Source organism: Triticum aestivum, chromosome 5D, assembly GCF_018294505.1.
Source record: "Triticum aestivum cultivar Chinese Spring chromosome 5D, IWGSC CS RefSeq v2.1, whole genome shotgun sequence".
NCBI classification, from domain to species: Eukaryota; Viridiplantae; Streptophyta; class Magnoliopsida; order Poales; family Poaceae; genus Triticum; species Triticum aestivum.
In genome coordinates, this window is record NC_057808.1 from 513,766,404 (window position 1) to 513,789,877 (window position 23,474).

At 47.6% G+C, this 23,474-nt stretch overlaps 1 protein-coding gene and 2 pseudogenes across 1 annotated transcript; all 3 read right to left on the minus strand.

Moving 5' to 3' along the window:
* Positions 1-2,748: 2,748 nt before the first annotated feature.
* LOC123125861 (cycloartenol-C-24-methyltransferase 1-like) lies at positions 2,749-5,081 on the minus strand (annotated as a pseudogene).
* Positions 5,082-10,258: 5,177 nt separating this feature from the next.
* On the minus strand, positions 10,259-15,825 carry LOC123121064 (uncharacterized; annotated as a pseudogene).
* Positions 15,826-18,588: 2,763 nt separating this feature from the next.
* LOC123125862 (putative F-box protein At3g16210) lies at positions 18,589-21,008 on the minus strand. The gene is made up of 3 exons (XM_044546309.1): positions 20,853-21,008; positions 20,491-20,767; positions 18,589-19,943 (listed from the first exon to the last, which is right to left on the minus strand). The coding sequence occupies exon 3, from the start codon at positions 19,917-19,919 to the stop codon at positions 18,672-18,674; it is 1,248 nt and encodes a 415-aa protein (XP_044402244.1). The 5' UTR covers positions 19,920-19,943; positions 20,491-20,767; positions 20,853-21,008; the 3' UTR covers positions 18,589-18,671.
* Positions 21,009-23,474: the final 2,466 nt, after the last annotated feature.

A 23,474-nucleotide genomic window follows, 5' to 3' on the forward strand; every position in this document is an offset into this window, starting at 1 on the left:
AGTTTACAGCCCATCTATTATACTAGCATGCTATTACCAAGGCTTCAAATGACATGGGATTGGTGTATAGCCAGCAACAGGCCTTCTTATTAAGAGCATCTACAGCCGGACTCAGCAAATCCTGCCCCTCAAACGCCCGCGGACGCGCCCGGGCGCGTCCGCGCGCACTAACCGAGCACTCCCTATATCTGCGTCTCCACACCCACGTATCTCATATTTCGTCCCCTATTTTCATACTAAACCATGCAACATTAATAAAAACTACGTAGATCATGAGCGGACATACAAATGCACAATCGGTTCATCAAAAGATCACAGCCGGATCAACGAAAGATAGCCAAAGTTCACATAATACACATAATATGGCGGACGAGTTCAAACTACAACTAAAAACTTGAAATAAAGACGGATCTTCACCACTTCCTCACCGGCCCTTTGCCCTTCCGATCGCCGGCGCAGCTGTAGGAGTGTGCGGAAGGAGGTGGGTCCACGTCGGAGCCGTCAGACCCATCGGAGGAGGAGGAATCGAAGATGACGATGAAGCCTTGCAAGCGCCGAGCGACGCGATCTTGCTGGCGCTTGAGCTTGGCCACCCTCGCCGCCTTCTCCGTCGCCTTCGCCGCCTCCCGCTCGGATTGCTCAATGCCGAGCCGGAGCTGCTTGGCGTTGAGCCTCCGGAGCCGTCAGGCCATCGTCTCTGCCTCAGTCAGTGACCGGCGGCACACCCACTCGAAGAGACGGTCCTCCTCGTCAGGCACCCGGCGGCGGCGGGCAGACTGCGCAGACCCGCCCGCCATCTCCCTAGCCCTCTGCCTCTCGCAGCGGGCCGCTAGTACCTCCGACTCCGGAGTCCGCATTCGCAGCGTCAGCTGAGCGGGCACTAGAACCCAGCGCTGCCCGCGCGGAGCACCGGCCAGAGGTGGAGGAGGCCGTCGGGCGGGAGGACCAGATCTGGCAGGCCTCACAGATCCGAGCGCGGGGTGGGAAGGGCCGGCGCTGGCGCGACGGGCGACAGGGGGCGTCGCACCGAACCCGGAGCTGCCGCCCGTATCAACCCGCTAGCGCTCGAGCGTGATACGGAGTGCCAGCTCCTCCTCGTCTCCGGAGCTGCTGTCTGAGTGGCTGTCGGCGCTGGACATGCTCGCCAGCGCTAGGGATTTGGCAGATTGGGGAAATGGAAGCGTGGCGAAGGGGAGGGGAGGGGAGCGGAGCGGAGCAGAGTGAGCTAGGGTTTCTGGCGAAGGGGGTTTTTGTGGGGTCGGGGTGGGCCAGTGGTGGGCCGGGCTGATATGGCGGGCGCACCCAGGCGTGCCCGGACCGCCTCATATCCGCCCTACATTTGGAGCGGATATGAAGGGCCGGTCAGCCCGGGCGTTTGAGGCCCGATCGAAAGCTTCGGTTGGGTCAGTATTTTGTGACCGGTCAGTGACCGAACTGACTGTCCGAACATATGAGATGGATATAGGGCAGCTGGCTGTAGATGCTCTAACCATGCTCTTACCGGGAGGAAGGCCAGAGATAAACACCCATGGCTAGAAATGGGACCAAGACCAAAGATAAAAACAAAAGGAAGAGACACAGTTAGCTCGGGACAGAATGCCTAGCCAACAAGTTTAGCAAGTGCACGAATGAAAGAAAAAGGGGACTAACCGAAGATCTAAATTCAGACACGAGACCCATAGCCCGCCCACACATTCAAGGCCTCAAAAGTCAAAGGACCCTTAAAAAAACTATTCACGTATCACTCGAGTACTTGCTAAAAAAAACCGTATCACTCGAGTAAGTCCACCGCTCAGAAACTCAAGATGGACAAATCAGTTTTGATAAAATGTTTTCAGTATTCCCTCCAATCCAAATCAATTAACGCAGATTTAATACAATTTTAATTTGGATCAAAGGGAGTAGCTATGGATGTTACAAACTTGCATCAAACATTTGTTCGTGGAGCACCAACGGCACATCATAGATAGATAGATAGATAGACAAGTACCCTCCAATCCATACAAAATTATACTCCCTCCGTTTCTTTAGTCTGCATATAAGGTTTGGTCAAAGTCAAGCTTTTTAAAGTTTGACTAACTTTATATTAAAAAATATAACCATTGACAATATGAAATCAACATTATTAGATGCACCACAAAATGTATTTTCATACTATATAGTTTTAATATTGTAGATGTTCATATTTTTATATATAAGTTTGGTCAAACTTTGTGTAGTTTGTCTTTGACCAAATCTTATATGCGGAGTAAAAAAAAACCGGAGGGAGTACTAAAGTTATGCCAATTAATTTGAATCGGAGAGAGTAGCTATGGATGTTACAAACTTGCATCAAACATTTTCCGCGCACCAGCACATCACAAATAGATGGATGGACAACGCTGTCATAAAAGGCGAGTGGGCGCATCGGTGCCGGTTGCGAACATCCGAAAATGCTTGTGTGGCGACAACGGAGGTGGAGGGTGCGGATGCAAAGTAAGGGGAAGAAGTGGCGGTGAAAGAAAATGAGACCGGGAGGGCGGATTTAGTGGGTCCGGGGTGTCAGAGTCTAACATGGCTGCTGTCCGGACTATCGCAACCCCCTCCACCCACTTTGTATCCACTTTGCGGGAGAAAGTGCTTCCAGACCGAGCGGACCGATACATGACCGTGTTGGATGGATTCTATGGTCCGGATCGCGCGGTCCAGACGTATACGGATGGTTTGAGGGTCGGCGTTGGAGATGCCTTACAAACCTGCATCAAACATTTTCCGCGCACCACCAGTGGCACATAACAAATAGATAGATAGATAGACAAGTATTCCCTCCAATCCATACAAAATTGTTCTGAAGTTGCGTTAATTAATTTGGATCGGTTGAAGTAGCTATGGATGTTAAAACTTGCATCAAACATTTTCCGCGCGCCACCAGCAGCACATCACAAATAGATAGATAGACAGATTAGATAGGTAGTTTCAGTAACCCGCAAAAAAAAAAAAGGATAGGTAGTTTCAGGAAATGGCAAGCAAAGCAACCAAAGCAATAGGCATGATTCTTCAGACGTTCTCAGTCCCTGTCAGCAGGTTGGGTTTCTTGCGAGCCAGCACGAAGAACATGGGCGTGAAGATCCCTTCCCTGCAAAACCAAAATCACGCGCACGCACTCGCATCATGCTCCCTTCTAATATGTCCGTGCGTTCGCACTCATCTGGTTTCTGAATTCTGTAGTAAACATCGACGTGCTCCTAATTACCTGCCTCCCTTGACGAGGCCCTCGCCGGCGGTCTCCATGAGGCCGGAGACCCTGACGCTCCCCTCCGGCGCGACGCCGAGGCGCTCCATGGCCTTCACCATGGCGCGGGTGACGAGGCGCCCGACGCGGCTGAGCCGGAAGCCGTTGGCGCTCGTCCACGACGCGCCGGCGTCCGGGGTCCAGAGGCTGGTACCACGGCACCGCAGAGTCCTCCGCGACGTCCTTGGCAGAGATCACCTTCAAACAACGCCCAGCTTCATGAGTTGTGATTCTTCTCTGAAGCCTATGCACGTAGACGTAGTGGATGGCCCAAGCGAGTGTGTGACTGACTGACTGACAGATGCTCCTACCTCGAAGCCGGCGTCCTTGACGGCCTGGAGGCACTGCGCGGTGGTGCGGATGTCGATGAGGCCGTTGCCGAGCTCGATCTCGGCCTTGGCGGCCACGTGCCGTGGGTTCCCCGGGTCGAACCGCTCCGTCATGCACCACTCGTAGAACGCCATGGGCTGCCCGGGTCGCAGCACACGGTGGATCTCCATGTAGCACCCGACCTGCCATGGACTCGTACATACCGTCAAGGAGATGAAATAAAGTTGGCTCTGACAGTCTTGGACATGAAAGTATTGTACCGCGTCAGGTGCGTGGCATGTGGCCTCGATGGCGTACGCCGCGTCGAATGTGTCGTCGGGGAACGGCATGTGCATGAAGTCCCCCTAGAGTTAGACGAACGGAATTACCAAAACAAACAGCTTATCAAGACATTTTTCCTTGCTGCTAGCTCTTCATCAGTTAATTCACTTTCAAAATGCTCCGTGTGTGTACCTTGACAAAGTTGCATCGTTTACTCAGGCCGGCTAAATCGATGAGCTCCTGCGAGTGTCCCGCACAAAGTTTTCTTTTTTCAGAAACAAACGCATATATGCAAATTCATGCTTGATTTGAGCATTGTAAATGCGTGTAGGAGAGAGACCTGGCCCCTTGTGATCTGGTACTCATTGTTGTTCAAACCCGTCACCGACGCGGAGCTACACACCCACAAAGCAGAAATTCACGCAGGTTGTGTGACTGAAAATCTGGGCACAACACTTAGGTACGTTTTGGATCATCCATCGACACGTACCTGAATCTCGCGATCTCTCTGAGAGGCCCTCCGATGCCGCATCCCACGTCCAACACTTTCATCCCATCAGTGAGGCCAAGTTGCAAGGCTATGAAATGCTCATACCGCTTGATGCTCTCACGCAAAGTCTCTCCTTCCCATCTAAACAACAAAACCTAGACAGGTTAAGTTTGGCATTGAGTAAGACAAACTTCTCATTAGTGAAAATGTATATGTGGGGAATTTTGAGGTCTCGTATAACCTGTTTGCGAAATGGAACGACTCGCCCCATCCGTACTCGTAGAAGCTGGTGACAAGGTCATAGTACTTGTTGGCCTGCATGCATGCATGCATATCCATGACGATACAATAGCTAGCAACTCATCACTTCTTACATGATATTTGTGTACCGTTTTGAGTGAGAGGAGGATACAGAGAGAAGCTTTAGTACGTAGTACGTACCACATCAGCATAGTTGGATGCCCTCGATTTGGCTTCGCCTCCGTGAAGGTCATGGTACTTCTCGTACCTGTCCGGTTTGCAATCACCAAGTTAATATACTCCCTCCGATCCATATTAATTGTTGCTATTTAGTATATACAAGAGAGTAACATTTTCAACGCTGCGGCCTACAAGTACAATTAGAACAAGATGGTGCCGAACGTACTGTTCCACCGACGACTTGACTTGCTCCTTGCCGATCAGCCCTCCCAGGCCCGAAGCCAGATGCAGAGCGCCTGTCCTCGACATGCTCACTGCACAATCTGATCGTCAGGAACTAACATATACGGAGTAGATCAGATTGAAAAAGAAAGTTCGTAGTACTACCGGTTTTGGGGATAGGGGAGAGAGACCTGAATTGGTGTCCTTGCTACTGATTGTTGTAGAGTATGTAGAGACGAGAGAGCAAGCTGCTTTGGCTTTGTGGAGCAAGCATACATGTACCTATATATATACCAGTCCTAGGTAGCGACGAAGGCATAGGATTTCTACTAAGGCCTTGTTTGTTTGGGCTTTTGCTTTTGTTTTTGCAGCTTTTTTACTTTGGTCAAAAGGCCATAAAAGCTCCTAAATAGATGCTTTTAGAGTTTTTATGACTCTTTGATGAAAGTAGAAAAGCTGCAAAAGTAGAAGCAAAAGCCTAACAAACAGGGCCTAAAGAAGTTCTGTCAGAAGACCGGAGTTGGATTCTGACTTGAAGCTTCTTCGGCTCTGGTGTGCGGCGATCTAGCTTACTAACTACTCTATACACATGCACTTCTTGTCACTTTTCTCGGTATTCTTTGTCTCCAAGCAGGATCGGCGCTCCATGGCCCGGAGCAAGAGGGCAGGGGGGCCGTCCTCGGTAGCAGCTGGTTGTAAACTGTGCAATGATGTTTGACGGTTTTCCAAGGAGGTGTGTTTTCATTTCTTGTCAGTAGTCTAGGTCGCTTTTGTGTTAGGATGTGCTACTCATGTACTCTTGTCTTTCTTTGATCCGCTTTGTAAGAGGGTCGCTTCATCGCCTCCTATCAGTTTGGCTGTGCTGCTTTATATATAAACCGGGCCAAAAGCCTTTTTCGAAAAACAAAAAGCACACGGCTTCCTGTAGCCTGAGAAGAAGAAAATTAAGGCAAGGTAATGGAATAACATAAAGAAATAAATAAAAAAGTCAAAGTTTTGCTTATTTTAGCTGAACTAACCTGAAGAAAAATAGGCAAAATGGTGCCAAAATATGACAAGCTGACAGCAATACGAATTTTTGTAAGACGCTTGATACTTACAAAAAAATTAAAATAGAGATTGTCATGAAAAATAAGAAAATTGAAGACAACAGGAAATTTTAAAACCAAATCGCCACTCCTCTGACATAACTTCTTTATTAGAAATATCTTTGCCAGAAAGGTTAGCGAGAACATGGATACGTATTTTACATAGACAAGTTAAATAAAGTCAGTTTGTTGAATTCAATGTGTTTCCTAATTATTTCTATTTTTTGGTATTTTCAAAATTCTGGTAATCTTTAGAACTATTGTTTAGTGGGTTATCCTATCCCCCCTTAAACACTATTTTGACGTCTCCCATTTTCGTAATTATGTCAAATTTTTGTATTGGTTAGGCTAGCAGGTGTAAGAAAGTGCCGATAAACATGTACATGCAGTATTTCTTTCTTTTTATTTGTGATGATGAAATGCAGCATTTCTTACGGTTTTTTTGAGGAATTCTTAATTCATTTATATACACAAGGCAGTCTTTGCTTTGGAGATTGAATCCAGACAGCATGGGGATACATGATGTGCTGTTGGTGGGTACTAGATAGTCTTTCATACATCGGTCCATCCATCCTAGGCGCTCTCAGAGTCAGTCGGCCGCCGGTTGGTTGATCCGAGGAGAGGACGGATCCGCCATCGCGCGCCCATCACGCTGCTAATCCATTTTCTATACGACGGATGGCAAGGGGGGCTGGCTATCCGATCTGATAACACTTGGATCCCATGGACTTGAGGGAGCCGGATCGTCTGACATACTGCACCCCTGACACGGGGCTACTGACGTGTGGGCCCGGCTCCACCTATCAGTGTGCCAACGGCACGTTAGGGGAGCCGCGTCCGGACTTGAGTAGCCCAATACCCTGCTGCACTAAATGACAGCACCAGCTAGGCTATGCTTTGAAGTGAAGTGACTCGATTTCTGCTTCCTCCCTTTCTCACAGACTGACTCGCCCCGTTTAGGTCTTTCTTTACCGTGAGTTGGTTTGATACTATTCCTCCGATCCATATTAATTGACTTGTTTTTGCGAGACGATCTATATTAATTGACGATGCTTTAGTATAAAGTATTTTTTTTTGTCGCTCTCCCGGGTGACACGGTGAACCCTAACCGCCGCACCTCGCAGCTTTCCCTCTCTTCCTCAATCCCTCACTGCCATCGGAGGATGCGGCATGGGCTTAATCGCCGCCATTGGAGGATGCGGCCGGGCTAAGCCCGTGCCGCGGACGGCGGCGCGCGGCGCCTTTCCCCAGTGGTTCTCGGCCGTTGCAGCGGCGGTTCCCATCGCCAGAGTCCTCCGTTGAGATGTGCATCACGGGCGCTGTAGTGGTCCATGAGTTGGGGCCCGATCCCGGCATCCATGCTGGTCCCGTTGGCAATCGACCCCTCCTCATGGCATGGGCAGCATGTCTCCTATGATCTGAAAGTCCAAATCCGGCATGCACCGGACCCTCGGCCAGGCCTAATGCTGACTCTCTCCTGCGTCTGCTTGTGACGTGCCCCAGCGACTCCACTCAGCATGGTGGCGTCCCAGCGGCGGCCAGTAACAAACTGGTCTGGATCTGATGGGCGCGGGACCCTCGACCGACAGGCCTGTTGTGAGCCCTCTCTGCAGCGAGGATGATGGCGTGGGTGGCACTACATGCGGGTCAGCCGGCCTATGTGTTTGGGAGGTGAGACGGACGGCGAAAGTAGGGCTCGGATGCGGTCCGGACCATTACCGTGGCGTCTATGGGCGTCGTTACCTTGTTGAAGGCGTCAATGAGGTCGTTCTCTTCTTCCAACATGTATTTCTCCAGGGGAATCCTTGGGTCCGGTGCTCTCGGACCGGACGCTAACGGCACTCTTGTGTTGTGACTCTCTTGAGGGCATCGTTTTGGAGATGGTTTGGCTGATGAGACCAGTAGTATGCACCGTTGTTGTAGCTTCTTTGTCTCTCTGGTGCCTAGATGTGGGTGGATGAGGCGTGGAGGCAATGGCAGGAATTAGTGATCTTCCGCGACGGTGTTACATGGCGTAGTGGAGATGGTGCGCGACGGCAGTGCTGTTGAGGCTGGAGGTGCAGATGGTCAGGCCATGATGGAGCTTATGGAGGCATGTTGCAGCCATGGCGGTGCAGTGTCAGTTCATGGTCTATTGTTTAGGGGCCAATGGCCATACCCAGATTATACCATTGATGTACATTTGCGACGTAGGACTAGGACCGTCAAAGCGTCCCCAATATGGGATTTTGGCGGTGGCAACGTCTTTCAACAGTTGATCTGCGACCTGCGCCACACGAGTGTCATTGGTTCTTGACTCTATACACTACTTTTGGCAGTTGTCCAAAGTCCGGATCATGGACGTACACATCATCCTCGTTTTCGTCAGTTGTTGCTCGATGTGGATCACTGTTACTCTATTTATTTTCTTCTTTTTTCGCCTCCTAAACATAGCTTCGGTTTTGTAAGACTTTGCTATTAGGCGGCGTATTTCTTTGTGTGTGTTCATTGACTTTGGCTGTGTGCATCTTTGCTATGCAAAGGCCGGGTATTATTCATTGTGTTTTGTATCCTCTTGATGCTACGTTATGAGTCAATAAAAACGCCCTTTATCTAAAAAACAAAGTATATTTTACTAAAACGTCATCAATTAATACAGACCGGATGGAGTAGTAATTTTCATGGCCAAAATGTTACTACTAGTAGTACCCTAGCGGCCCACAGTGCCGCCCGAGTATCAGCTTCAGGCGCAGCACTGCCGCAGAATGCTCCGTTTGGATTGGATGATTGGTGAAATCGACACACACACACACACACACACACACACATACAGTCTTTCATTCCTACAACTTTCTTTCAGGTGCAGCCCTAACTCGCCTCTCTAGGAACCTCTTTGCTTCTTTGGACCCAGCGAGGCTCCACCCTCTCCGTCCGCCGCTGCCGTTGGAGGAGGGGGGGTGGGCTCCTGCTTCTCTTTCAGCTGGTCTGTAGATTTAGGGTCTCGTCTTTGTCTAATAAGTAGTAACCCAGTTTGGTGAGGTTGGTGCTTCGTCGACTAAGATGGTTCGGTCTCTCCTCACCACCACAACGTTCTATCCAGCAGCACCATTGAGCTGATGACCTCGTTTGCTCGCCATTCTAATCACCCCAGCTCGTCATTGGACCCCTTCGCTCACTCGAATGGCGGTTATTTCTGAAGTGGCCCGCTCAGAAAAATGGGCCCAAAGCCCAAGCCAATGAGTCTTCATACCAGTAGCACGCGCGCACGCAGGGTCGCCACTTGTGGCTTATTTCCCCTAATGACTCCCTTTGTATCCCTTTGATTATTGTTCCAAATTGATAAAGTATGGGTACATCATATATACCTCATGCATTCCTTAGCAGCCTCAAGAGTGTACCAAAGAGCCTCATAGATTGATGATTACTTGTTGGTTGTCGACATCTTTCCAGCAAAAAAATATGATTTGGATTACGACAAGATGATCCATTGCCCCTGAATGCAGCAGCACAAAATGGCCTTCTTGGTTGATAACTATTTGCTGGTAGTTGGGTTCTTCTCCTTGAGGTACGGAGCGCTTCATCAAACTCAGCTGCTGGTGCATAGGATGGATACAACCTCATCAGACATCGGGCTCCTAGTACGGATCGCCATTGTGGGAAGAACATTCTCCTCGTGTATTCTGGATCCCATCCTCTAGTTATCTTTTTCATCGCAACCTGTCTCGTAATTCAGTAAGATTTAAACATCATAAGAAACAAAAGACATCCCAATATCAACATGACCAGGCAGGAGTACTCAACTAACAACAAATGTGGTATGAATGAAAAATGTGATATGCTGCTCACAGTTAGGGTAGTTGCATTACATTTGGTATTACTTATGCGACTCACAATAATGCTTTTTCGTACTGGTTGAATGCAATGCTTATAGAGATTATACCACTTCACAATTTTCTCGTCAGAACCTTTCTCCCAAGCAGCAAAAAAAGTGAAATACGATTATGTAAAATATAAATGTTTTCAGAAAAGCGAAAACTAGGGATGTGAACTACCTTCGATACTGCTGTTGAATGTTATCCCTTTATGCTGCGGTACCATGGATACTGTTTATGTGAACAGCAGCCACGTAAGAAGTCACTTAACAAAACTAACGAAAAGTAAACATAGAAATGACCCAGTAATAACATTTAAACATCTTTACCTCTCCCTCTGCACCATGAGCAGTCGCTGCGATTGCCTTGGTTGCCTCTGCATGCACCAGTTCGCAAGAAACAAAATAAGGGCTCATTGTGAAAACCGTAAGGAACTAATTAAACAAGTAACACAAACCTTTATCATTTAACTGTTTGTCGGATATTTTGCAGTCATAGGGGCGGCTTCAAGAACAAGAGCAAGAACAATTACATAATCAAGAAAACTAAAATGCAAAATCATTACATTTGAAGTAGTGCAGAAAGGGCGTTATAGGTTTCTAACGTCAATGCCTTCTCCGGCAGGGCGAAACCCAAAATCCTTGAGAATAGATGAAACATGCTCAAGGACTTCCACATGGGAAACCTGCATGACATTTATGCCATTTTATTAGATATCAAAAAAGGAAATAGAAGAATTCAAAATACATATAAGATAGATTCATACAATATATCCCACAGCACAATCATTCACCATAAAACCAAAGGTTTCGAAGAGATAGTGAAAAGAATTATTAGAAATAAAAATTTTGCGTATGGCTTGGTAGGCAATAGGACATTTTGCAAACACACATTGAATGGAAGTGTATACGATTTTGTTCATGAGTATGAATCATGAAATACAATGCACTCATGTATTTTTAACTCAAACAAAATTTCCATATATGTTTGTCATAAGGATTTACCGAAAAAATATTATCTCTTCGATCCATATATGGATCCTAGGGTGCATTCCTTTTTCCTTGATCAATGCGAGAATTACCAACGACTCTTAACGGACAGGCAGGACAGAACCCGGACAAAGAAACACCACTCAAATGGACCCCCCATATGGAGCCCAAATATCCAGGCTGCCCGACACCCCTCAAACCCGCACCATATGTGCTGCGGATTTGGGGCTGCCCAGACACGCCATACGCATCCGCCACGTCGGACCGACCCATCCCGACCGCACGAAATCCATCCTAGTCCCCGCCCCGGACACAACCTTGGCCATTTCGAACACTCCACTATGCTTCCGCTCTGCTCCGCCCTACTTCTCTCCGGTCATCTCAGACCATCTCCGGGCATGGCGACAGGTGGATCTTAGTCCGCCGGGTCTGGACCCAACAACGGTGTCGGTTGGGAGCTCGCTGCCTGCTCCAGCGAGGAGGAGAAAAATGCCGGCTCGTGCTCCATCGATCTCGAGTCACAACCTGAGCTCCTCCGTTGGAGCCGCCCTGATGCGGCAGTTGCGGCTGCTGCTCTGAGTCAAGATAGGTTGTGACCGCCATGTGAAGGCAAAGGCACACCGCGGCTCCTGCTCGTCCGCCGCGCCCGCTACGGTGCAGATGCCGTCTGGATCCGACAAGGACCAGTTCGTCCATGTCGTCAAGCCCTGACTTCCAAAGAGTCGGACGTGTGCCACCACCAGATCAACGCCAAGATCCTCGCAGAGTCGCGCCGTTTCGTGGAGGAGGCAGAGGAAGCCTATGCCCCAATCCTCACAAAGCGGCAAGCACCAGCGGCCACCCGGGCTCTCGTGAAGGAGCAAACCCGGGACGTTCGTGTCCTCACCGGCCTGCCCTCGAAATCATACATTAACATGTTTGGTACCACTACCGACACATCCAGCTCAGCGGCAAGCATATCCGCCTCGACCCCTATGACGGTTTCGGCCGCTACTTCCACGACAAAGACGACGAGAGCAAGGGCAAGGGTAGGCGTTGGTGAACTTCCCCTATCTATAGCCCTACTTTACTTTATGCTATGTACGATGAACTAGTAGAACATGCCATCATTTTGGTCGTATGATGGTATGTATGATGAACTCTCCTATGCTATGTCCTAGAACTGCTATGCCCAGACTACGTATCAACTATGTGCTATGAAATCAGAGTACGTGTTTTGGTCGATGTTGCATGCTTGTATATGGATTTGAGTGTCCAGATGCATCCGTGGACATATAAGGGGCCAAATTAGCTATGTGTGGTTGGAGACGCTCTTAGTGAAAGGAACTAAGGAAGAGACCAGAGGCTGTGTTAACTGACTCACTGCAATATACAAGTTGTCGTACCTCAGAGTGATGTTGAATGTACGCATCAAGAACTTCGCCAGCACGAGAAATGATACGAACAAGCAAATATGTACATTTTAATGTTGCCATTTCCTCCGGCTGCACGTGTTCATAGTGCTCCAGTACTATACGATCCATGATAACTTCAAGCCCATTTTGATTGCCATTGACACTTCTCTCGGAGGAACGGCTCCCGCGGATCTGCCCTTGAGCTGCCAGGAGTAAAACTGCAGTCTCTACAGGCCTTTTTTTCCTTTGTGTACATCCAGAGCTCATCCACTAGATTATTTGTTTGTCTGGCAAGCAGTCTAATCGTATCCAAGAAGATCTTCTGTTAAAAAACACCAAGGAACAAAATATGAGTGCCTTTTTTTTTAAAAAAAAAGGAGGCTGGCAGCCGGCTTTAAATTAATGAAGCTCTTACAACCAACAGTACAACTCAACGCAACCCGAACAATACGGAAACAAACAAAAACAAAAACTCCGGCAAGATACAAGGGTGCCCAGAAGCAGCAGCTAAGTCCAAAAAACAAAGTCCAAGGACTCTCGAACATGATCGAAGAATCGACGCTGCGCAGAAGGCCACCTCGCGAACGAGACCAGCCTTCGACAGGAGCTATGTCTTCGCCATCACCTGGACGTCCGGCACAACAATGCCAACTTGTTCCATCACGGAAGGATCCCCCTGCTCCTCACCCTGGCTCGTAGGGCGCCGCACCGTAGGATGATGGAATGCTCAACTCCCTAGAGCGCAATTGGACACTGCCGCCAAGACCCGAAAGGGAGGCCTTCGAACACACCACCTCGCCAGACCTAGCTCTTCGAAAGAGCACCATCGTTGAAGCATGGAACCATCACATGAAGAGAAGCAGCTGCCATCCACGAACCCACTCGGCGGCCAAAAATGGAACCTTGCTCATGAAACGGAGCCTCCAAGGAGGGAACGACACCACAACGTCACCACCGTCCGGTCTAGATCATGCCAGACCACGGTTTTCACCCAGAGCCCAAGGTGGACGGAGGCCACCCACGATGACACCTCCAGGAAGGGAAACGGCACACAGGAGCGTCGCTATCACCGGCACCGACAAAATCGGCCAGAGCTTTCGCTCGGTATGTGACCCCCATCACCCAAGTCCATCCGCCATGGCCGACCAACGGAGAGATGCAGACGATGACCGAATCAGAGCAGGGTAGAAGCGAAGACCACACCCGCACAACGGACGCCTCCCGAGTGAGCCACCTCGCTGCCCACACAGCCGAGGGAACACACGAGCACCCGCGCAACGGCGCCTGCCGGAATGGTGCCACCACGCCCACCATCCGGAGCCGCTGCTCCGGCAACCGAAGAGATCCACCCTCACCCACCACCCACCGGGCGCTGAACCGCAAGCACGCAGCAGGCCACCCCAGCTGCCGCACTAGCTCAACTCCGGCACCCGCTGCCACCCAAAGTTTACACCTTGCCCACACGGAGACGAATCCTCGCCGAGATCCTTGCTGCAGGGCGCCCAAAAGGAGCTGCCGCAAGGGCCAGCACCGACGAGGGGAGGGCCATGCCCATGGAAATCACCGAGGCCTGCCAGATCCAGCGACGGCCGTGAACCCCATCCACAACCGCTGGCTCCCATGCGAGGAACCGCACCACCAGGCCTCGATAGCAGCAGCCCGCACCACCCCCGCGCCCGCCACTGGCCGCACCGCGCAGGCAAGCCCACGGACGGCGGGGAGGAGGGATTTCCAGATTTGGGGCGAGGTTTCGATGCGAGGAAAGGAGCACTCCAGGGAGGAGGGGAGCGAAGAAGGAGGAGGCGCCCCGCCGCTGCCGCGGGCCGGCCGGAGGCCGCTGGCGGCGGCGGCGAGGGGGACGAGCGCGGAGGAGGGGCTGTTGAGGCAGCGGCGGCGTTCGCCTCGTGAGAGCGGAGCCAAATCTACCGGTCCATCATATGAGTGCCTTTTAACATCTGCATGCAAGCAAGTAATGCTGAATAGTACTTCCTGTTTTATTGCTTCATTTTATCCGAACACAGCAAGCATGGATACTCATTGTCTCTGCATAGAAAATAATAACATGCCAAATACATAAACACTTTCAGAAGACAAGCATGATTAGTATTCCATCTATTTCTTAAAAACAACCCATCTCTGACAAGTGGAGATTAAAGCACACTCCTTCGGTATGATATACGAGCATGCAGCTACAAATTGGGGGTCATCTCTGAGCCAAAGAAAATCAAATTAGCTAATGACAATTTGAAACTGCTGACTCCATGTCACAAAAATAAGGTTAAGAACTTACAACACAAGAACACAAACCGCAGGTAAAATAGGAATTATATCATTGACAAGAGGAGATGTAAGGATGCTCAGTCCCTGGGTATTGGTATACCAGTTGTATGCGATATATGGCATGGCCACAATACTTTAAAATTTTCATGGTGCAAAAAGTAGTACTTTGTGTAGAGAGGGGAATGACACAAACCATCTCAGGTAGGCACAGCAAATGGATGAGGTTGTAGGTATAATCCTCATAGTCCTGGCTAGAAGAAAGATTGTCCTCCAAATACTTATGCAGGCAAGCATTTTCAACCGCAACATGGAGGGGGAGTAGACCCTCTATGACTTTATTGCCAACTGTGCGCACATTGGCTGATGCACCGTGGCCAAACAGCAACTTGACCATGCCAACAGAGAACCTTTCAGCAGCTTCATGGAAGGGGAAGTATTCATATTGGTTGATGTAGTTGGGATTAGCATGCATCCCATTGAGTTCAGGAGCCTTGCCCTTCAATACATCGCAAGGCGTTATGAATGACCACATAGGTCAAGGTTTCCGCGGTGATAGTCAGATTCCATTGCATGCACGCCACACTCTCAAAAAGGCGTAGGAAGTGCCGGACACTGTCCTTTTCCAAGGCACGCTCCAAGCGGGGAGCTATCTCGTCGAAGGCATCCCGCACCCACTGGATGGGTCCATCCACAATTGCAAAGGGTGGAAGATAATCAACCATCCAACTAAAAAAGCAAATAGTATAAACAAAGTATTGCCGAGGGCATTTGACTAACAAGAACATATATTGTTTCAGCAGACAATTTCAGTAATCTAAAACTCTGCAGGACTAAAAAGAAAGAATATGGAATGATTTTTCATTTGAGATTTTGTAAATGAAGATAACAAGATACCTTGGGTGTAGGGTCTGGGATGATTATATCGTTTGGTTTGGACTTGGCGAGCCGTGCTGATCTTAAACGATTCCACTGGAAGAGATAGTGTCAAGAGTCAGGAGCCAGTACAAAAAGGGAGATAATTAACTGAAGTCGAGAGGAAGATCATAAAATTAACAGTTACCACACCTCATGGATCTTATCGAGATCCATTTTTTTGAGAACCAGATAAGGACGGAAGGATCCATATTATCTTTGGTTGCACCTTCTTCACCTTCATCATAATCATCTCTATGATAAGCAATGACCATATCCTCCTTTTTCCCCAATGCAGTAGAACTGGCCCCAACCATTGGTTGTTTGTCCGAAACAGGGGGATTTTATCTTGATATTTACATTCAAAAAAAAATATAATTTTCAGTTATTAGTGCAACAATCCTGAAGACCAGGAGGAAACCTAAGTTCCAAAGTTCACATATTGGAATGTTGACAACAATCCTGAAGACCAGGAAGAAATCTAAGTTCCAAAGGCTGTAATTACATACAAAAGGTTGTAAAACAACAATCATGAAGACCAGGAAAGATAAAATCTAAGATCCAAGTTCATATTGGAAATTTCGACACGACGGAATAACTTTGAGGAAGCATTCCTAAACAATTTTGTAGAAAAGAAAAGAAAATAGGGCAATCACTAGCATGCGCGCCAAAAAAATCACAAAAATTGCATACTTACCACAGTCAGGTTCCGACATGAATGAAACTTTCTTCTGGGCGCGGGATCCTAATGACTTGTTAGCGGCGTTGAGCGATTGAGCCAACTGCTGATGCGTCAATGCCAAATCAACAAGATCACATTAGAAACAGCGCCCGAGAGGAAAAAGAAACGCCGATGCCACCTGAGGACTCGCCGCTGGTTGCTTCCGGTCTTGGGCGAGGCTGCGGAGATGGGTGCGCGAGACGGCGGAAAGCAGCGGCCGCACCGGAGAATGGGGTCCCTGGTGGAAGAGCGGGACGGCGGCGGTTTTGGACTGAGGCTCATAGGGGTTATGGGCTTTATATCTATCGAGAGGCTCGTACTGGGCTGGGCCTTGTTATTGGAGCGTGCCTGGAACAGAAGAAAAACGAGCGTGCTTTTTTTTCACGGAAGAAGTCCAATTTTCGACATTATTTGACACTGGCTTTGGATTTCGTATGTGATTAAGACTGGTTTACAGTGTTCATTTGTCCATGGCATCACTGTGGTGTGTAAGGCTATGAATCAGTCTCTGTTTTTCCTATCTTGAGAATCGATATTGTCATTTGTCTTAGAACTTTTGGGCGTTCCGTTCAATTATATACCGTCTCGGGCATGACAAGTTCAGGATCAGGAGGATGAACTTGAACACCCATGGGCATCACACATGCTGTCAATGCTGCTGGGGGTCTCTTCTTCTAAGCAGTTTGTATACTTTATCAAAATCTTCTAAGCCTTGTGCCTTTTATCTAAAAAAAACTTCTGAGCGGCAAGCAGAACTGAAACCGCCACAGTGTTACTACTTCTTCCCACTGAAATGCCACCCCCCTCCCCCCAATCCGCAAGTGTTATGTAGTGCAGTGGGCAGCATTGAAGCAGTCACAGCTTCACACCATCATTTCTGAATATCTGCATGCATCAGGAGGATGAACTGACCAAGTAGTTCCACACACAGGTGCATGCCCAGAGTATCCATCATGTTCTACTCAAGGCAAAAAAATAGGGCGCTACAGCAAAATAGCGCTAGCCTCAAAATATGGTATTAGCGAGTCGTTGTATACTAATTTATTTAGCGGGACAATTCTCAACACGCAGGGCCGGTCCTGAGATTTTGGGGGCCCGGGGCGAGACTAAAACTCGGGGCCCTTAATGTAGACATAATAGCGATAAAAATTAATCTTTTGAATAAACTAGTCATTTTTATCATGTTCCTCCCCATTTCTTAATTTCCTATGATAATGACCATATGAAAAACATCTTCCTGCATCATGTAGATGGTATGGCATTTTCTGTCCTCTCTCATAGACCCTTTCTCAAGTAAGATGTTTCTTGTATTTTTATCAAGATTATCCTAATTTTTTCATAAATATCAGTAGCATAAACTGGTTGTTCATGATCACTAGCTGACTGTACATGTACATCCAATGAATTACCTACATACTCAGAGGTCAGAGCACCCTACGTTGTTATCGTTGCTGTTGGTGTCGATATTTTCTTCTCGCTGATCAAGTTCTTAATTGCCATTAGTTGGTTGCCCTTCCTCTATGGAATGCCAACTCTCTTAGAAAAAATTATGAATATTTCCACTCTGTGATTGTACTAATTCATCCACAACTTTCTTATGGATGACAGGATATATAAGACACAATGCTGAAAATAAATAAATAAATTGCATCAATTGACAATTGTTGAACAGTACCGATGTGTCGGCTATTCATCTAATAGACTAGGAACCTCAATATGAATAGAAGATATACCTCGGATGATCGAATCGTTGACGGACGGAGAGCAAGGTAGGGCTCCGACGGCCCCCATGGAGGCAGGGAATTGAAATCGGCGGTTGATCTGAATTAGTGAGGAAATTTTGTTTTAGAAGGAAAGGGCCGCTGAGAAATTGGGAATCGCTGCGTGAACTGCGTGCGAGATGGAAGAAGGGGTCAATCTGTTCCTTCTTTATCGACATGCACGAACTAATCAAGGAAAGAATCGGAAAGGATCAATCAGTTCCTTTTTTTAACGTGCACGTAGTAACTAGGAACGACCGAATCGATCGCTGGCTCCCTTCCTAGCGGCAAATATGTTGGACCATCGTGCGTACGTTCCATCGTGCTGCCTGAAGCCCAGCCGTCTAGTCCAAAGAATTTTTTTGATGACCGGAAATATGTTGGACCATAGCTAACATGTGTATACCTGGGGAGGGCCCCCTCGATCTTGGGGGCCCGGGGCGCCCCCCCCCCCCCCCCCCCGCCCCCCCTCAGGGCCGGCCCTGTCAACACGCTATAGCATTGCTATTAGCGACGCTATGACGCGCTATTTTTTCAGTGGTTCTACTTAATCTGCAGTTTTCCAAATTAAGCGAGCATAACTTCGACAAGAGTTGACAGGCTGAAAAGGCAAGTTCTACAATGTTCACACGAGTGGCACGAAAAGACAACAATCCAGTATAGTACATCACATAACAACAGCTTAATCCAACTCAAAAAGGAAAGTACAGCACTGATGCCATAAATTGTAAAACATAGAATGATTCATCCTCTGACCCTTAACTGCTAAAGCTGGAATTTTGCCATAGTATGGCACATAGAATAGGCTGCGATATTTTCGGGTGAAGCTTCTTGGAATCCTTTGGGACTGCGAGCGTTTACCAGTACTGATGCTAGCTGAGATGATCTTATTACCAATTTTGTCCTCAAGGATAACCAGCTCCCTCTCTAGGTCAACGGCCATGATTTTATATTCGAAAAGCCAGTATCCTTCACAGTCAGTGCGGAGAAAAATGTCTCTGCCAAATATATCAATCATACTTACACGATGCCTCACCGCCCACCCATCAGGGACTTCCAAACTCCAAATCCGTATTGCGCAGCCATCAAATTCTTGTTTCGCGTAGCATAAGACACCCGAAGACTGACCAATACATCCATTAGAACAGAAAGTCATGTTGGACCTATTCGGATATCCTGGCAGCTGAATGATCCTATGATCGAGCCACTCCGTACTTCTATCAGGTGCGTCAAGCGCCAGAATTTTATGAGCCAATAGGTGCTTCACGTACAACACCCCATTTACAAAGAGCGAATCACCTTCAAATCCATCTCCATATTCCCAAAGACAACTAGACCGCCAAAGACAACTAGACCACGTGGAATCCTCAGAGAAAAATACCTTAACTTCAGTGGAGGTCCCAATTATATGAGGGTTCAGGACCGCGCTCGACTGAAATTTGAAGACACAGAAGTGTTGAGACCATAATGGATCAAAACACAACTTGAGATTAGCCGAAAAGACCGATGGTCCAGGTTCAGTATCTGGAAGTGCCATCCACTCTTGAGTTGCTGGATTGCACACAATAGCGTTGGAAATTTCTTCAATTCTATTTTTCTGATAACAAAGAAGTAGGCCATTGCAGCAACCCCGAAGCAGTATTGGGTACTTATAACATGGCACAAAACTAAGTGTTGTGTCAATTTCCTTGTCACTTGAGGGAAGTCTGGCGAGATGGATGCCACTGCCAAGAGAGGAGGCAAGTCTGCCACGCTCAAATTTCTGGTACAAGAGACCAGTGGGAGTTCTTGGGAACTTTTGTCGGTAATATGGATGAGATGAGAAGGCAAGCCAAGACTTGCAAACACATTTGAAGCGGCACAAGGACTTCAACGGCAGTCGAGACAGGATGTCCACCACCAGCTCATTAGGTAGTACACATGTGGACATCCCCAATCTATGATCTGAACTTATCTGCACCAAAAGAAAAGAAAAAAATAGATGATATAAAACTGGGGAACAATAAAGTACGTGTGTAAACGCCATCTGAACCCAAAAATTAAAACTCAAGCAAAGTTCCACCCTCCAAAAAACAATGAATGCACATTTTTCTGTTGGTCCCGTTCAATGCTTACATTAGTCAACAAGTGGGCCTTGAAACATTTTTTATCATGTTCATGCCTTATGACAATGACACGGTTGTGTATATGAAAGAACATATTTGGTATGGGCTTATGGCCTACACTGAGTGGGTCACAGGGATTCACTATGAAAGAACAGATTTGGTATGGGCTTATGGCCTATGATGAGTGGGTCACAGGGATTCGTCGTTTGGTTGACACAGGGAAACTGCTATCTAGTAGTTATGTGCAAGATCAAAATGAAATCACTATAAGTTTTTTCAATGATTACATCGCCATCCATTTCACAACTAGTCAGCAATGGTGACAACATAATACACATGTTGCTATAATACACCTTGAAAAACAATGTGATCTGATAAAAAGGGAAAAGAAAGTACCTTCAGGATCTATAATCCTAACGACCTATCAGACGCCGTCAGAAGCTGAGATAGGTGCTAACTTGTGAGATAAGCCAGGGAAAGTCAAGAATATCATCGTATCCATCCTTAGTGCGACTGACCAACAGAAACAAACTCATCAGACATCAGATCATGTATATGCTCCTAACCGTGACTTCCTTTGGCATCACGAAGACGACAGGATGAGGGAAATCCGTCAATTTACAGGATGGCACACTAACTGGCGAAACGGATGGCGTTGAAATCTAGGTTGCATCTGCGACGAGCTCAGATTAGAAACAACACACGAGGACAAATATGCGGCATAGACACCGAGGAGAGGAAGAGGAACGGGACCTCACCGCGTAATGGTTGCTTCGGGTCGTCGGCGAGTACGGTCGGCCAGGCGGCAAGCGGAAACGAGGCTGCGGAGGTGAGGCAGCAACGCAGGATTTGGAGGTGGGCGCAACGTAGTGCCTAGAGAGAAGGGGGATAGGTGTGGATGTGTTGAATCTGAATCAAGGGAAGGAGTAAAGCGAGTGCTCGAGGCCCTTCTAGAGATAAAGGGATAAGGGAAAGCACGCGGGACCACATCGACACATGTTTTGCATGTGAGGTGGCTGACGCCAGCGCTTTTGTCACCCCACCGAACAAAATTATTTTCCTTTAGAAAAAATAATACTAATCTCATTTGAAAACAACGTTGGGAGTCGCTAGGTGATATTTTCTCCGCCGGCTATCTCTCCAGCCATCCATTGTACTTAAAATGGTAAGTTTTGGATCCCTATCGTTGTAACACTAAACACCCAAATCTGAACTAGTTAGAATATTTCCCCCCATGAACCCATAAAAAATTATTCATCGAATTGCAACATTTAAAACATGCCCACAAAAAATATAGGACATAAAAAAGGGTCAAAATAGCATGAACACGGGCAACATGAAAAATCAATGTAAGAATATACAAGCACAACACATACAATAACGAAGAAAACATTTGTAACATAATTGCAATCCCTTTGTGGCAGAAGTCTGGAGTCATTTAAAAAATCTCGTTCATGTTTATGCAGTAAACAACCTATGCGCAAAAAAAAAATCCACTTAACGCATGTCCGACCAACTGAAAGGATTGAAGTCTCAAAGATATCAAGAGGGGTATTTAATAGGCAACTATAAATTTTTACAAAATCATTAATTTTAGGAAGTGTGGAATTGTAAGTTCACTACCATGAAACTATGTGATTCATACTATATGACAAGGGAGCTCTAGCAAGAAATATTAAACAAGGTAAACAAGCTACAATTGCACTAAGCATAAATCAACTAAGAGGGTATAAATAATCAAAATGGGACCACAGAAAGACTACGATATTGCTTGAAGTTTAAGTCCTTGGGGTTCTAGTCTCCGTTGGAGATACGTGGGACACCAAGGCACCAACAACCACAGAAACATAGCGTTACTCTCCTTGAGCTTTGGCCACGAATCCGAGCTCAACCACTAAGGGCAGAGCTTGAAGTAATTTTCGGCCTTCACAAACCATCCTTGGAATAATCCACAACATGGAAGATCCCAGGAGACTCCAACCTTCTAAGAGTCCCCAGAAATCCCACAGAAGTTGAACAGCTGACGCTCCTATGTTGAAACAGACATTTAGAAGAATTCTACAGTGAGGGGAAGGGTGAAGAGAACCTATGATTGAGTCCACTCTACCAGATCTTCCCACATTGGCCAAAGGAACGGAAAGCCAGCCTGATTCACGTACATTCTCGACAAGTCAAAGATGGACTGCAGAGGATACACAGACCTAAACAAGGCATTTTGTACATGGTCAGCTGCAGCGAGCAGCATTGAAAGTCACAACTTCAGTAGTATTCCCTCCGTCCGGAAATACTTGTCATCAAGATGAATAAAAGGGGATGTATCTAGATGTATTTTAGTTCTAGATACACCCCTTTTTATCATTTTGATGACAAGTATTTTTGAATGGAGGGAGTAGTTCCTACTGAAATGATAAGTTATGTGCAGCTTCAGTAGTAGTTCCTTCAGTGAACAGCATAAGTTAGATAATAGTTGATCGGCCGAAAAGACAAGTACTACATACAGTTCACACGAACGACACACAACCAACAATCTAGTTCGTAGGAATACAATTTTTTTTTTGACGGAAGGCCCATAGGAATAGGAATTCTGTTGCCTAAAACAGAGAGAGCGAGAAAGATGGGCTCGATCGGATACGTTCATGACATCCCCTGCCATCCAGCTTCTGCGTCCACTATGCCCACGACTCAGCTCCACATCATGCTTGATCCACTAATAATCACGGAAGGCTCGCACACAAAAGTTTGTGGGCTCATGCACCTCCTACCTTATTTGCATGGGGCTAAGAAAACGCTAAGGAAAAAACAACAAAGAGGTGCACAAGGTCTCGCACCAGATGTGTCGTGAGCTTCTGCCTCCCGGAGGACCCTGGCGCGTGCACGTTGCTGCTGCCGCCGCTGTGCCGTTCGTGGTCGCGACGGCTCGCTCCTGTGCCTCCCGGTCGCTGCACAGGAGCTCATGACCACCTCCTGCATGTCCCGCCGCCATGGTCACCACATCGCCACTTGCCAGTCCTCTCGGTCCGGCCCGGGCTTCGCCGTCGCTGGTCCAGTCCCTAAAAACAGGACTGCCAGGCTGGTCGGTCCGGTCCGGTCCAGCCCGCCAGCGGCCGGTCCAAACGGCGGCTCGGTCAGGGATTGGACTGGCCCAGACCGTGCCCATCCTATGAGGGCTCGAACTTGACTCACATTTCAAGACATAGAAGTGTTGAGATCATAATGATCAAAACACAACCTAAGAACGTCAAATATCTGGAAGTGCAATCCACTTTTTAGTTGCTGGATTGCACACGATAGCGTCAGAAATTTCTTTGTAGTGCGTATCATAATGATAACAAAGAAGTAGGCCATTACTGCAGTCCATAAGCTCTAAGGGATGCCCACAA